At 45.6% G+C, this 13,387-nt stretch overlaps 1 protein-coding gene across 3 annotated transcripts in view; it reads right to left on the bottom strand.

Annotated features, from left to right (window-relative positions):
* The window catches only part of LOC120931860 (ankyrin repeat domain-containing protein 26-like), a 138,271-nt gene that overhangs the window by 80,914 nt on the left and 43,970 nt on the right, over nt 1-13,387 (bottom strand). For all 3 annotated transcript variants that reach the window (XM_040343752.1, XM_040343753.1, XM_040343751.1), the window contains 2 exons: nt 11,936-12,062; nt 3,157-3,218 (listed from right to left, as the gene is read on the bottom strand). In XM_040343752.1, coding sequence (XP_040199686.1) covers nt 3,157-3,218; nt 11,936-12,062 — 189 coding nt within the window. The remainder of the gene's footprint in view (nt 1-3,156; nt 3,219-11,935; nt 12,063-13,387) is intronic.

Raw genomic sequence — 13,387 nt, 5'->3', positions numbered from 1 at the left:
AAATACCTCCGTACGTAGCGTTTGCTATATTCGTTCCCACCGCCACTTCCGGGTACGATGCTGGCGGTGGGCGTTCCTAATTGATGGACAGGCATCTGACCGACGCATCCATCGCGTCACGAGATGCCGAAAGAAGCCAAACATTGGTGCGCATGCGCCGTATAGAGCCGCACCGACGCTCGGCTTCTTTCGGCATCTCGTGACGCGATGGATGCGTCGGTCGGATGCCTGTCCATCAATTAGGAACGCCCACCGCCAGCATCGTACCCGGAAGTGGCGGTGGGAACGAATATAGCAAACGCTACGTACGGAGGTATTTTTTAAATAAAACCAGCCGAATCTAATTGTAATTAATGTAGCAAATGCAATGTCAAAAGTTTATTTTTAGGGGAACCACCCCTTTAAAGCTCTCACCCCCCCCTCCCTTTACACTTCCATTTGTTTGGAATGAGCAGTGCATGTTAGTTGCGGTTATGTGCACTACAATTCTCATAATCCAGTGTCCATAGTCTCTAGTCAACCACGAAAGGGAGTAAGAGGATGGCTACATTCCCATTAACAGTGCGACCAAATGAAGCCACCCTCTAACACAGGATTTGACAAATTTGCTTGGAATCTAGGAGCCAGCTAAAAAAGGTAGGAGCCAGAAAACGTGCCCGCTCGCGCGCAGAAGCGAACGCATACGTGAGTAGCACCCGCATATGTAAACGGTATTCAAACCACACAAGTGAGGTATCGCCGCGATTGGTAGAGCGAGACCAATAATTCTAGCCCTAGACCTCTGCTGTAACTCAAAACATGCAACCTGTAGAATTTTTTAAACATCGCCGATGGAGATTTTTAAGGGTAAAAGTTTGTCGCCATTCCACGAGCGGACGCAATTTTGGAGCGTGACATGTTGGGTATGAATTTACTTGGCGTAGCATTATCTTTCACAATATAAAAAAATAAAAATTGGGCCAACTTTACTGTTGTCTTTTTTTTTTATTATTAAAAAAAGTGCATTTTCCCCCCAAAAAGTGCTCTTGTAAGGCCGCTGCGCAAATACAGTGTGACAGAAAGTATTGCAACGACTGCCATTTTATTCTCTAGGGTGTTAGAATAAAATATATATATATATATATATATATATATATATATATATATATATATATATATATATATATACACACAGTGAGGAAAATAAGTATTTGAACACCCTGCTATTTTGCAAGTTCTCCCACTTGGAAATCATGGAGGGGTCTGAAATTGTCATCGTAGGTGCATGTCCACTGTGAGAGACATAATCAAAAAAAAAAAAAAATCCAGAAATCACAATTTATGATTTTTTAACTATTTATTTGTATGATACAGCTGCAAATAAGTATTTGAACACCTGTCTATCAGCTAGAATTCTGACCCTCAAAGACCTGTTAGTCTGCCTTTAAAATGTCCACCTCCACTCCATTTATTATCCTAAATTAGATGCACCTGTTTGAGGTCATTAGCTGCATAAAGACACCTGTCCACCCCATACAATCAGTAAGAATCCAACTACTAACATGGCCAAGACCAAAGAGCTGTCCAAAGACACTAGAGACAAAATTGTACACCTCCACAAGGCTGGAAAGGGCTACGGGGAAATTGCCAAGCAGCTTGGTGAAAAAAGGTCCACTGTTGGAGCAATCATTAGAAAATGGAAGAAGCTAAACATGACTGTCAATCTCCCTCGGACTGGGGCTCCATGCAAAATCTCACCTCGTGGGGTCTCAATGATCCTAAGAAAGGTGAGGAATCAGCCCAGGACTACACGGGAGGAGCTGGTCAATGACCTGAAAAGAGCTGGGACCACCGTTTCCAAGGTTACTGTTGGTAATACACTAAGACGTCATGGTTTGAAATCAACACATGTCAAGGCCCGTCTTAAGTTTGCCAATGACCATTTGGATGATCCAGAGGAGTCATGGGAGAAAGTCATGTGGTCAGATGAGACCAAAATAGAACTTTTTGGTCATAATTCCACTAACCGTGTTTGGAGGAAGAAGAATGATGAGTACCATCCCAAGAACACCATCCCTACTGTGAAGCATGGGGGTGGTAGCATCATGCTTTGGGGGTGTTTTTCTGCACATGGGACAGGGCGACTGCACTGTATTAAGGAGAGGATGACCGGGGCCATGTATTGCGAGATTTTGGGCAACAACCTCCTTCCCTCAGTTAGAGCTTTGAAGATGGGTCGAGGCTGGGTCTTCCAACATGACAATGACCCGAAGCACACAGCCAGAATAACCAAGGAGTGGCTCTGTAAGAAGCATATCAAGGTTCTGGCGTGGCCTAGCCAGTCTCCAGACCTAAACCCAATAGAGAATCTTTGGAGGGAGCTCAAACTCCGTGTTTCTCAGCGACAGCCCAGAAACCTGACTGATCTAGAGAAGATCTGTGTGGAGGAGTGGGCCAAAATCCCTCCTCCAGTGTGTGCAAACCTGGTGAAAAACTACAAGAAACGTTTGACCTCTGTAATTGCAAACAAAGGCTACTGTACCAAATATTAACATTGATTTTCTCAGGTGTTCAAATACTTATTTGCAGCTGTATCATACAAATAAATAGTTAAAAAAAATCATACATTGTGATTTCTTGATTTTTTTTTTTTGATTATGTCTCTCACAGTGGACATGCACCTACGATAACAATTTCAGACCCCTCCATGATTTCCAAGTGGGAGAACTTGCAAAATAGCAGGGTGTTCAAATACTTATTTTCATCACTGTATATATATATATATATATATATATATATATATATATATATATATATATATATATATATATATATATATATATATATATATATATATATATTTTGTTTGGGGCCTCAATTACCGGCGGGCACGCACGGAGACACAGGATCCTGTCTCTCAGTGCGCAACCACCTCCCCCGTCGCGCGGCCAGTATTTGAGGCCGCGGCTTTGCGGCCTTCTGCAGGCCTAAGGGCCCGTATTTTGTCGAGCCCTGCTCTAACAGGAAGTCAGGTCATAGCAGCAAAAAAAAAAAAAAACACATAATATGGAGGAGGCTAAGAGCAATAGAAAATACTGAGTTAAGAAAGCATACCTAAATAGAATGTTTTTATCTTTTTTAAACCAGAGTATCACTGCAAGTCAGAATGAAACCTACCTCAGAATCCCAAGGTGATTCAACATCATCATCTTCCAGTCCAAGCTCTGACATTAGTACAACTACAGAAAGTAAATAAAAAAACAAAAAACAAAAAAGGTCAAAATGAGGGTCATCACAATACAATATGCATCAATCCCACACATTCTTGCCAATTCGAGCAAAAGGAGGAATTTTGACTTAAAAATTCCATATCTTGGAGAACAGTACAGGACACAGGCTATATATTGATAGACAGGTACATTCTTGTGACTGGACACTGGAAAAGCTTTGAAGAACATGCCCACTGGGCGAACATTTAAAACTCTACCCCCATTTCAGAAGACCTCCCTTTTTTTAGCAAGCAGTGGAGAGCAACAATAGAGCAAAAACAGAACTGTGCTAACAGCCCCGACAATAACAAGGGTAAATGGACCAACTCAGAGTGCTGCTGCAAGAACCTTGCAGCTGAAAGCTGCATCTGCAGAAGCTTGGATGCCCGCTTGGTAGAACTTGGAGAAAATGTGAACTAAAGACTAGGCACTGGCCTTGCAAAGCTGGGTAACAGTCTTGATGTCTGAATGCCCAGGAAACACATGCAACAGAAGCGGTGTCAGACCACTGCCACCTTCACCAACTTGTGACAGATGGCTGGTCAACCTTACACCAGCTGTCACCTTACACTCGCAGCCTCACCCTGCACAAAGATTTTCCAACTCGGGGGACCACAATCTAAGTGTCAACTATGCAATCAACCCTTTACTCTGCCACCAGATATTTTTATTGAAAATTATCAAATTATTCACAAGATTAGCAATTATGACTTGTAAATAAATGTCTGTAACACACACAGGCATATCCAGAGATTTACCATGCAATAGCCCTCTTCAAAGAGACAGGGATTCTGTGTTGGTGCATTAAGACAAAAAAAAAAAAAAAAAAGGAAGGTCGCAAGCAAAATATTTACAGAAAAACAAGTATTACCAAAAGGAAAAACAATGCAACGGAAAACAAAAGGGATGAAGAATTAAAAATACTTATCACGTCCTGGTTCAGCAAAGTCCAATCAACAAGCAAGATGGTACAGTGTCATGTCTGGACAGGTGTTTATTGCTTTGATGGTGAAGGAGAGCTTAAGACCGATTGCATCCCATCTTTTGTTGTCCATGTGGGTGATGACAACAATTATCTAACCAATTAGGAGGTCTGAGGAATGGCCGATGGGATGTCACAGGTTTTTGACCATGCAGTGGCCACTCCCTACAGTACAGTTTTAAACATATATTAATATATTCAAATATGTAAAGGCTGCATTCTGGTAACTGATATATTATTATCCAGCATGGAATTTCCCTTTAAATGAATCCAAATATGATAGGTATCAAATAGCGATTTCATTTATACGATGTGATGGGCCTAGCCCGCTCTGATACCTGGGTTCAAAGGGTGGTTTCTGCAGGGCAGAAAGAACCAAAGTGTCTTTTTTTGGAAGTGGCTTCTCTGGCTTTGAGCAATATGGGAATGACAGAATCCCTGTCCCTCGAGACCTGGGTTTCAACAGCTATGCCATTAAAGTTAGTGACTAATGCCGCGTACACACCATCACTTTATGTGATGAAAAAAAAACGACACTTTCTGTGAAGTAAAAAATGACGTTTTTGAAACTTCAATTTTCAAAGACGAAGTTGCCTACACACCATCGTTTTCTCACAATGATCTTGCAAAGTGAGGTTACGTTCCACCACGTTTTTCCATTGAAGCTTGCTTCATAAGTAGCTTCTGGGCATGCGTGGATGAAAAAACGTCTTAGAAAACGACGTTTTTTGCTACACACGGTCAATTTCTGTGAAGTAAAAAGTGCACTTTTGAAAAACGACACATAAAATTGAAGCATGCTTCAATTTTTTTTGGTCGTTTTTTACAAGACATAAAACAACGTTTTCCCCCACACACGGTCAATTAAAGTGACGTTTTTAAAAACGTCATTTTTTTTCATCACATAAAGTGATGGTGTGTACGCGGCATTAGAAGCAGGATGGAACAGGGGATCCTGAAACAGAAGGTCTGGGATGTTTGAAAGTTCCTATCCTAGAAGTTTGAGTATCAGTTTGGTGCAATAAGAAGTACCGATATCTTCTCTTGCTCCATTTTGTGGAGCACTCAAGGCAGATTTCACACTGGAGGAAAGACATATATGAATAGGAATGGGGTCCAGGGACTCAGCACATCCAATGCCAGTGCAAGAGGATTCTTGGCCCTGTCAAATGGGTAACTTGTACCTGGAAGCCAGATCTGGAGTTCCGAGTTTCTGACCCAGGAAGCTGAAGATGTCAGAATGAACAACCCATTCCCCTTGGTACAGTTAGTGATGGCTGAGGTAATCCACCTTCCAACTGTCCATTCCTGAGATGTGAACAGCAAATAGGGCTGGACTGTGTTCCGTCGATGAGATAATCAAACTCATTAAGGCTGGGTTTTGGCACTGATCAGGTTTGAATAGAATCCTTTGAACCTGTCCTACAGAGGAACAACAACAGCCAATCCCTGGCACAAGAGATGGTCTAAGCCAGTCTGTAAATCCGATTGCCCTCGAGAAGATTTTGGTTGGTTCTCTCGAAAAAAACAAAAAACAAACACAATGAAGTAGTAGAGCTTTAAACTCTATTTTGCACCCCTCTGAAACTGCTGAGTGAACCCACAGATCTGGGACAGCGGAGACCCAGGGAAAAGCAAACTGTAACAGGCCATCCCCTGCTCTTAGGACTGAAGGTGTCCCTTCATTGTGAAGAGGGTTTTGCATGGACTCGGGAGGTTCTGTCTTGCACTGAAAGAAAGGACTGAGTTTTGGCTTTAAAGATGAAGTCTGAGAAGAATGATATGGCACTCTTTTTTGAGGAGATAAGTAGAAGCCATTGGGGGAAGGTGAATTTGTAACCTTCCATTGTGGAAGAAGTACTTTTTCTCCTGTGACATGTGTGACAAGTTTGTCAAATGCGTCACCAAAATGGATGTGCTCCTTCAAATGGCATCCTTCGGCTGACCAGGATTTTCAGATTCTGCACATGTGGATTGATATAAGAATTTGGAGATCTGTGTCATGTCTGCTCTCCAGATTCTCATTTCTATCTACATGTGCAGAATCTGAAAAGCCTGATCAGCCAAAGCTGCTTGCAAATGTCACCTCATTAATATGCCATTTGAAGGAGGATATCTATTTAGTGAAGCATTTGACAAACTTGTCAAACACATCACAGGAGAAAAAGTACTTTTTACACATTAGAAGGTTCCAAAACGACCTTCTCAAGGACTTCTACTTTGTACCCCCCCCCCCCAAAAAAAAAGTATAAGGCAGACAGCAGTGTCTGCAAGTGCTCGGCCAAGGTTTGATTCTGGAAAACAGGGAGCAGTTTACATTCTGGCATAGTGCGTGTTGCGTGAAAATCTTTTCAGGGTTAACCCAATTATCATAAATTGCCCATTCTATTTGCTTATAAATGGGAAATGTCTTTTTGACTTAGCAAGTCTCTTAGTACCCCAGAGGGAATGGCGAGACGCAGGAGAAGTGAGTGCCACAATAGAGGCTTTTGCGCACAGCAGAAGTGAGCATATCTACATTGGCAAGCATATTGTGTGAAGCCATACCATCAGGGGCGTAACTAGAAATCACAGGGCCCCATAGCAAAATGTTGTATGGGGCCCCCCCCCTCCAAAAAAAAAATGAACTAATGCCATTGAACAACACATTACTACACTCATGTGGCACAGTACCCAAGCAACAGCTTATATAAATTTTGAACAGCAAAACAAAAATTTAAATAACCATATAATAAATAAAAAAATAAAAAAATTGTTTGGGTGCAACGTCCCACGACTGCACAATTGTCAGTTAAAGCGACGCAGTGCCGAATCGCAAAACGTGCTCTGGTCAGGAAGGGGGGGGGGATTCTTCTGGGGCTGAAGTGGTTAAAATGACTAGGCTAGCATACTTCAGTAAATCCTGACAAATACCGTATATATGATTCACATAGTGGGAATGACACAGTATTTGAAATCTTCAATACGTTTGTAGAGAGATGAATGTATGACGTTTACCATTGCCACTATTGCTATTACTGCTGTTTTTTTATTTTTTTGGCCATTTTTTCTACAAGGACAAAAATAAAAATTCTCACTCGAATACAGGGTTTTTCTCCCCCCACAGGACACATTACAGATACATCAAACTGGCAATGTTCGCAATCTAATCACAAACCTGTAATTCTGTGAACAACAATTTCTTATTGTGAACAGTATTGCAGCTTTTATGTTCATTTAGGTCAACTGAAGATCAGTAAGGGCTCTCCACAGCACACTGAGTCACCTACCTTAGCAGCCTCAGCCTTAAGTTGGTGTGCGGTCACAGCAGGGCAGGCACTGGCAGTCAGAGGAGCCGAGGAAAGCCGCGCGGCAGCCGAATTGTAATTCCCGCCGTGGAGCCTGCAGCGCCTATGATGGACGTCCCGCGTCCCGCCATTGGCGCTGCAGACTCCAGAAGGCGGGGCAGCATCCGAGCACATTTTAAGCCCAGAGCGTCTGGGAGTCAGGACCACCTGATGCCGAAAGTGGCCGAGTGCCGCCAGCGCCGAGTACGGCACTCGGTAACACTCGGCGCTGACGGCACTCGGCCGCACTCGGCAACCTTCGGCATCAGATGGTCCTGACTCCCAGACGCTCGGGGCTAACAATGTACTCGGATGCGGCAAACACTCGGGGCAGTGGCGTAACTAGAGACTTCAGGGCCCCGGTGCAAGAAATCATGAAGGCGCCCCCCCCCTCCACAGTGACATGACAGTCAGGTGGACCCCTCACACTGGCAGGCAGCGGTCGGCCACCTCACACGAGCGGGTGAAGGCCCCCCCAGACTTGGCTGAACTACAGGGCCCAGTCGAAATGACGACTGCTGCGATACTGATAATTCCGCCACTGGTTAAAGGTGTGCTACGTGCAGAGTCCGGGGTGTGCTACGCACAGAGTCCGGGGTGTGCTACCTACAGAGTCCGGGGTGTGCTACCTACAGAGTCCGGGGTGTGCTACCTACAGAGTCCGGGGTGTGCTACCTACAGAGTCCGGGGTGTGCTACCTACAGAGTCCGGGGTGTGCTACCTACAGAGTCCGGGGTGTGCTACCTACAGAGTCCGGGGTGTGCTACCTACAGAGTCTGGGGTGTGCTACCTACAGAGTCTGGGGTGTGCTACCTACAGAGTCCGGGGTGTGCTACCTACAGAGTCCGGGGTGTGTTTAACAATCAGCAGATAAAGATACTCCAAAATTCTAGTGTTGGCACCAACATCCCGGCACCATGGTTGTTATGGTGTCAGGATGATTGAAGTGCATTATTTCTATTATCACATGGTAATATAGAATGAAATTATTCAACTCACCATAATGCAGAATCAGTGGGAGCCCTGATGTCACTGTCCCCAGCCAGCGGAGTGCTTCTTTACATCTCAGGAGTCCCCAGTCAGCAGCCAGCGGAGTGTTTCCTTACATCTCAGGTGTCACTGTCCCCAGCCAGCGGAGTGCTTCCTTACATCTCAGGTGTCCCCAGTCAGCGGAGTGCTTCCTTACATCTCAGGTGTCCCCAGTCAGCAGCCAGCGGAGTGCTTCCTTACATCTCAGGTGTCCCCAGTCAGCAGCCAGCGGAGTGCTTCCTTACATCTCAGGTGTCCCTGTCCCCAGCCAGCGGAGTGCCTCCTTACATCTCAGGTGTCCCCAGCGCACAGGGGAGCAGTGGCGGTGCGTCCATAGGGACGCAGAAGCGCCGCCCCCTCTGGCTCGCTCACAGCCAGTAAAATATACAGATTCATACACTGTATGAATCTGTATATTTTCGCCGCTGCCGCCCACTATTCAGCTGGCTGGATGTTGAGCGCCGGTCAGCTTAATAGCGGCAGCTGACTGGCTGTGTGGAAGTGCCTATCAGGGCCAGCAGCCCTGATAGGCTGTCCGAGTACAGCCCTGAGGCTGTAGTCGGCTTCCTGAAGCTCATCCTCGGGAAGTACCGGCCGTATGTCCGAGGATAAGACTGACAGGCGTCTCAGCCAATCAGGTAACCTGATTGGCTGAAGCGTCATCGAGGGCGGGACGAGGGACACCAAGGGACGTAGAAGCCATAAAAGGTAAGTGCCAGGGGGGGGGGTACTGGGCACGGTGGCTACAAGTGGGGGCACAGTGGCTACAAGTGGGGGCACAGTGGCAACAATTGGGGGCACAGTGACTACAAGTGGGGGCACAGTGGTGACAATTGGGGGCACAGTGGCGACAATTGGGGGCACAGTGGCTGTGTTTGATGGCATAGTGGTGACAATTGATGGCACAGTAGCTGCGTTTGATGGTATGGCACAGTGGCTGTGTTTCGATGGCATGGCACAGTGGCTGCGTTTTGATGGCACGGTGGCTGCGTTTTGATGGCATGGCACAGTGGTTGCGTTTTGATGGCATGGCACAGTGGTTGCGTTTTGATGGCATGGCACAGTGGCTGCGTTTTGATGACATGGCACGGTGGCTGCGTTTTGATGGCATGGCACAGTGGCTGCGTTTTGATGGTACGGTGGCTGCGTTTTGATGACATGGCACAGTGGCTACGTTTTGATGGCACGGTGGCTGCATTTTGATGGCATGGCACAGTGGTTGCGTTTTGATGGCATGGCACAGTGGTTGCGTTTTGATGGCATGGCACAGTGGCTGCGTTTTGATGGCATGGCACAGTGGCTGCGTTTTGATGGCATGGCACAGTGGCTGCGTTTTGATGGCATGGCACAGTGGCTGCGTTTTGATGGCACAGTGGCTGCGTTTTGATGGCACGGTGGATGCGTTTTGATGGCATGGCACAGTGGCTGCGTTTTGATGGCACAGTGGTTGCGTTTTGATGGCACAGTGACTGCATTTGATGGCATGGCACAGTGGTGACAATTGATAGGTACAGTGAGGCTGCAATTGTTTTTCTTTTTCGTTTGCGCCCCCCCAAAAATTTTGAGCACCAGCCGCCACTGCAGGGGAGAGAGGCGGAGGGCACAGGGGGAGAGGCAAAGGGCACAGGGGGAGACCGTAGAGCATGTAGGGAGGTGGAGAGCACAGGGGAGGTAAAAAGCACAAGGGGAGAGGTGGAGGGCACTGGGGGGCAGCCTAGAGCATGGGGGGAGGTGGAGAGCACAGGGGGGGGGGCTGGATAGCACAGGGGGGGGGCAGTGGAGAGCACTGGGGGGGGGCTAGAGAGCAATGTGGGGGCAGCAGAGATAAGCAGATTAGGAGGAGCGGTGGGGTGGCTGCATATAGAAGAATCATTCTCTCCATCTTCTTCCCGCAGTACCTGAATGCCTGTGAGAGGGAGAGGAGCAGAAGCAGGCATTCAGAGACCATGGGAGGACGATGGAGAGAATTATTCTTCTATATGCCACCCCACCGCTCCTCCTATTCAGGTTACAGGGGGCTGCACTTTCTCTCTGATCCCATCGGCAGACCAGGCGGCGGGCGGCTGTCCTCCGACCGGCTCCAGAAACTTCACCCCACGTCACTCACCGACCCGCTGGGGGAAGATGAAAAGGATAAAGGCGCGCAGAGGAGGGTAGGCGGAGCAAGCTGTTCTGGCCAAGTGGCCGGTCACATTTTTCATCAAGCATCGGGGGTGCCTGTCACACTTGGCTCCTCCATGCTGACACAGGGTCTGCTGACATTAGCTGATTTTGCTTGTGGTTGGTTTAATTTGCATAGCGCCGCCGGGGCTTGCGGGAGGCGGCCGTAGGAATCTTCTTTATGAAGGGAATCGGTATTTATTTTTATTTTGGGCGTCCCCCCCCCCCTATAGCGCCGATGGCACTTCCCAGGTCTGAATGGCATTTAGATGACACTGACACTCGGCGGCGAGAAAAAAAAAAAAAAAAAAAACCTCGGTCATTGCCTTGCCCTGCTCACCGGGCCCCACTCGGCTGCGGGCCCCATAGCGCCCGCGTGGGTCGCTATGGCGGTAGTTCCGCCACTGCATACCATCATGTGCATGAGAGGCCGGGGTGAGAAATCTTCGGCAACCTCCTCTAACACTGCCTCTTGGTCTTCGTCAGCTCAATGTCTGAGTGCCTGTTCACACCATAGCAGAGAAATCTGAAACTATGCTCTGAATGGTGGAATTTTATGGTCAAGTTTGAAAAGTTTAACACTAAACAAGTGAATAATTTTCGAAATCAATCTTAGTTTTTTCGTGAATACTATTCTGACAACCTGTAACAAGTTAGGCTACAGTATCAGTTCAGTACAGGGTAACCTTGTCTTACCTGTCCATGTCACTATTCCTTAATCAGGGTCCAGGATTTGCCAGTTATGGTGGCCAGAGGGGTCTTCAGAGTCTGGGTTCATAGGGATTGACCACGTCCCAGCCGCTAACTAAACATGTTGCATTAAGTGCAAGGGTGAGTGCCCAAGCAGGATCCAGTGCCAGAAGCAGAATTAAATGCCATCCTTGCAATGGTTGCCAAGGTTTACAAAGTTGCACCCATCTGGATGCTTAATAATAATAATAATAATAATAATAATAATAATAATCTAACAGCTACATTAACAAAAAATAGTTCTACTTTTCTATTTTTCTGAAGGTTTTATACTAGCCATTTCCTTGTGTTCTTCCAGTCTTGGCCAGTTTAGCCATTTGGCCTATGTACCAACAAATTCCTTGTAATCAAAATGTTCTGCTCTTTTACGTTTGATGTACATATGGGACAAATAGGAAAACAAATAAAAATAAAAAAAATCTGCAAAAATATATACAAACCTTTCCTGCCCACATCTCCACCGGCTTGTACCCTTGCTTGCCCAGCAGTATTTGCTGTGAATGAATGTTCAGAACTTTCACTGCCTTCATTATCATCTTCACCTTCATCACTTGAAAAAGATTTTTCCTAAAAGAATAGCATGCAAACCAAAATAAATATTGTTCCTAAGAACAATTTTAGGAAATAAGTGAAAGCATTTAGTGAGGTACTAATGCTATTAGTATGCAAAGCAATGCTAATAAAGTCCGAAAATTCACCCAATTTACCTTTTTCTAAGTTCCCCTGCAGAATAAGCACATATCGCTCCATAGAGGGTCAGTCAGAGTGTACATTCTGAAGCCTGTGGCGCGCAACCCTCTCTAACCAATCACTATCAAATGCCAAAATCAGATTTGAATATGGAGGCTACTAGAAACTTTAGTTTAATATGATGCTTTCACTGAATAGCCCACACAAGGGTGTCCCACAATCGCCAGCAGGTGTATTCCAGGATCCGCAGATAATAGACCTAAGGGAGTGAAGGAAGTGCTATACTACAAGAATGCCATTATATTACATTACTATCTACATTATATAGAAGGCATGTCTATAAAGCATGTGTGTGCCTGTGAAGAAAAAAAATCCCACAAATTGTTCAACATGGAAGCAAAGGCAAGCAAGTCTGATTAAAAATAATGCTCTCCAACTCCTATGCTACATAGGTCTTTAAAAAAGATCAGTGTAAATACCTTTTTATTTGTTTGTTTTTAATCAGTTTTGATGCAGTCACTTAATTGAGAAGGCAATTTGGCTTCTCTGTGTCAGTAAGGGCTCGTCAACTGGGCTGAGTTTCCAGATCATGGCATCACCTGCTGGAATCCCTTGCATCTCTGTTGACGGCATTCTATCCCATTCACTGCAGCAGCCATTCACTGACACAGGGGAGCCGCAAATTCTTGACCATGTGATCGTTACTTTCACTTTAAAGTGTCACTATACCCACATCATAAAAAAAAACCACACGATCAAAAAATCCTGTATTACATATTGTTCATACTTACTCAGTCACAATGAGATTCAGTTTCTGTATTCTGCAAAAAACCTAGTCGGTTCTGTTGCTCTCTATCTCTACCTTCTGCCCCTAATTCAGCTAGGGATTTTGCATCTGTGGTGGCAACTTTGCACATGCTCCGTTTTCAGCTGAGCATTTTCTCCCCATCACATCTGAGCAGCCCAAGTGACTATAGAGTTACACATGTGGGCATATACACATTGGTAAATGACAGCCTACTCCCTCCACGTCCATGCCCACTAACCATCTAAAACACAAATCGGGGCAGGCTATTACATATAGATTAATGGAGGCTTCACTTCAGTCTTATTCTAAGACATAGGCTGGAGGGTCATAACACAGGCTGTTCCTGGCAGAAATCTGCTCATGCCAGGTTATTTCCACAAAATAACAGATTTGA

The sequence above is a fragment of the Rana temporaria genome, chromosome 3, assembly GCF_905171775.1.
Source record: "Rana temporaria chromosome 3, aRanTem1.1, whole genome shotgun sequence".
NCBI lineage: Eukaryota > Metazoa > Chordata > Amphibia > Anura > Ranidae > Rana > Rana temporaria.
Note: the sequence above shows the minus strand (reverse complement) of the source record. Positions and strands in the feature narration are given on the sequence as shown.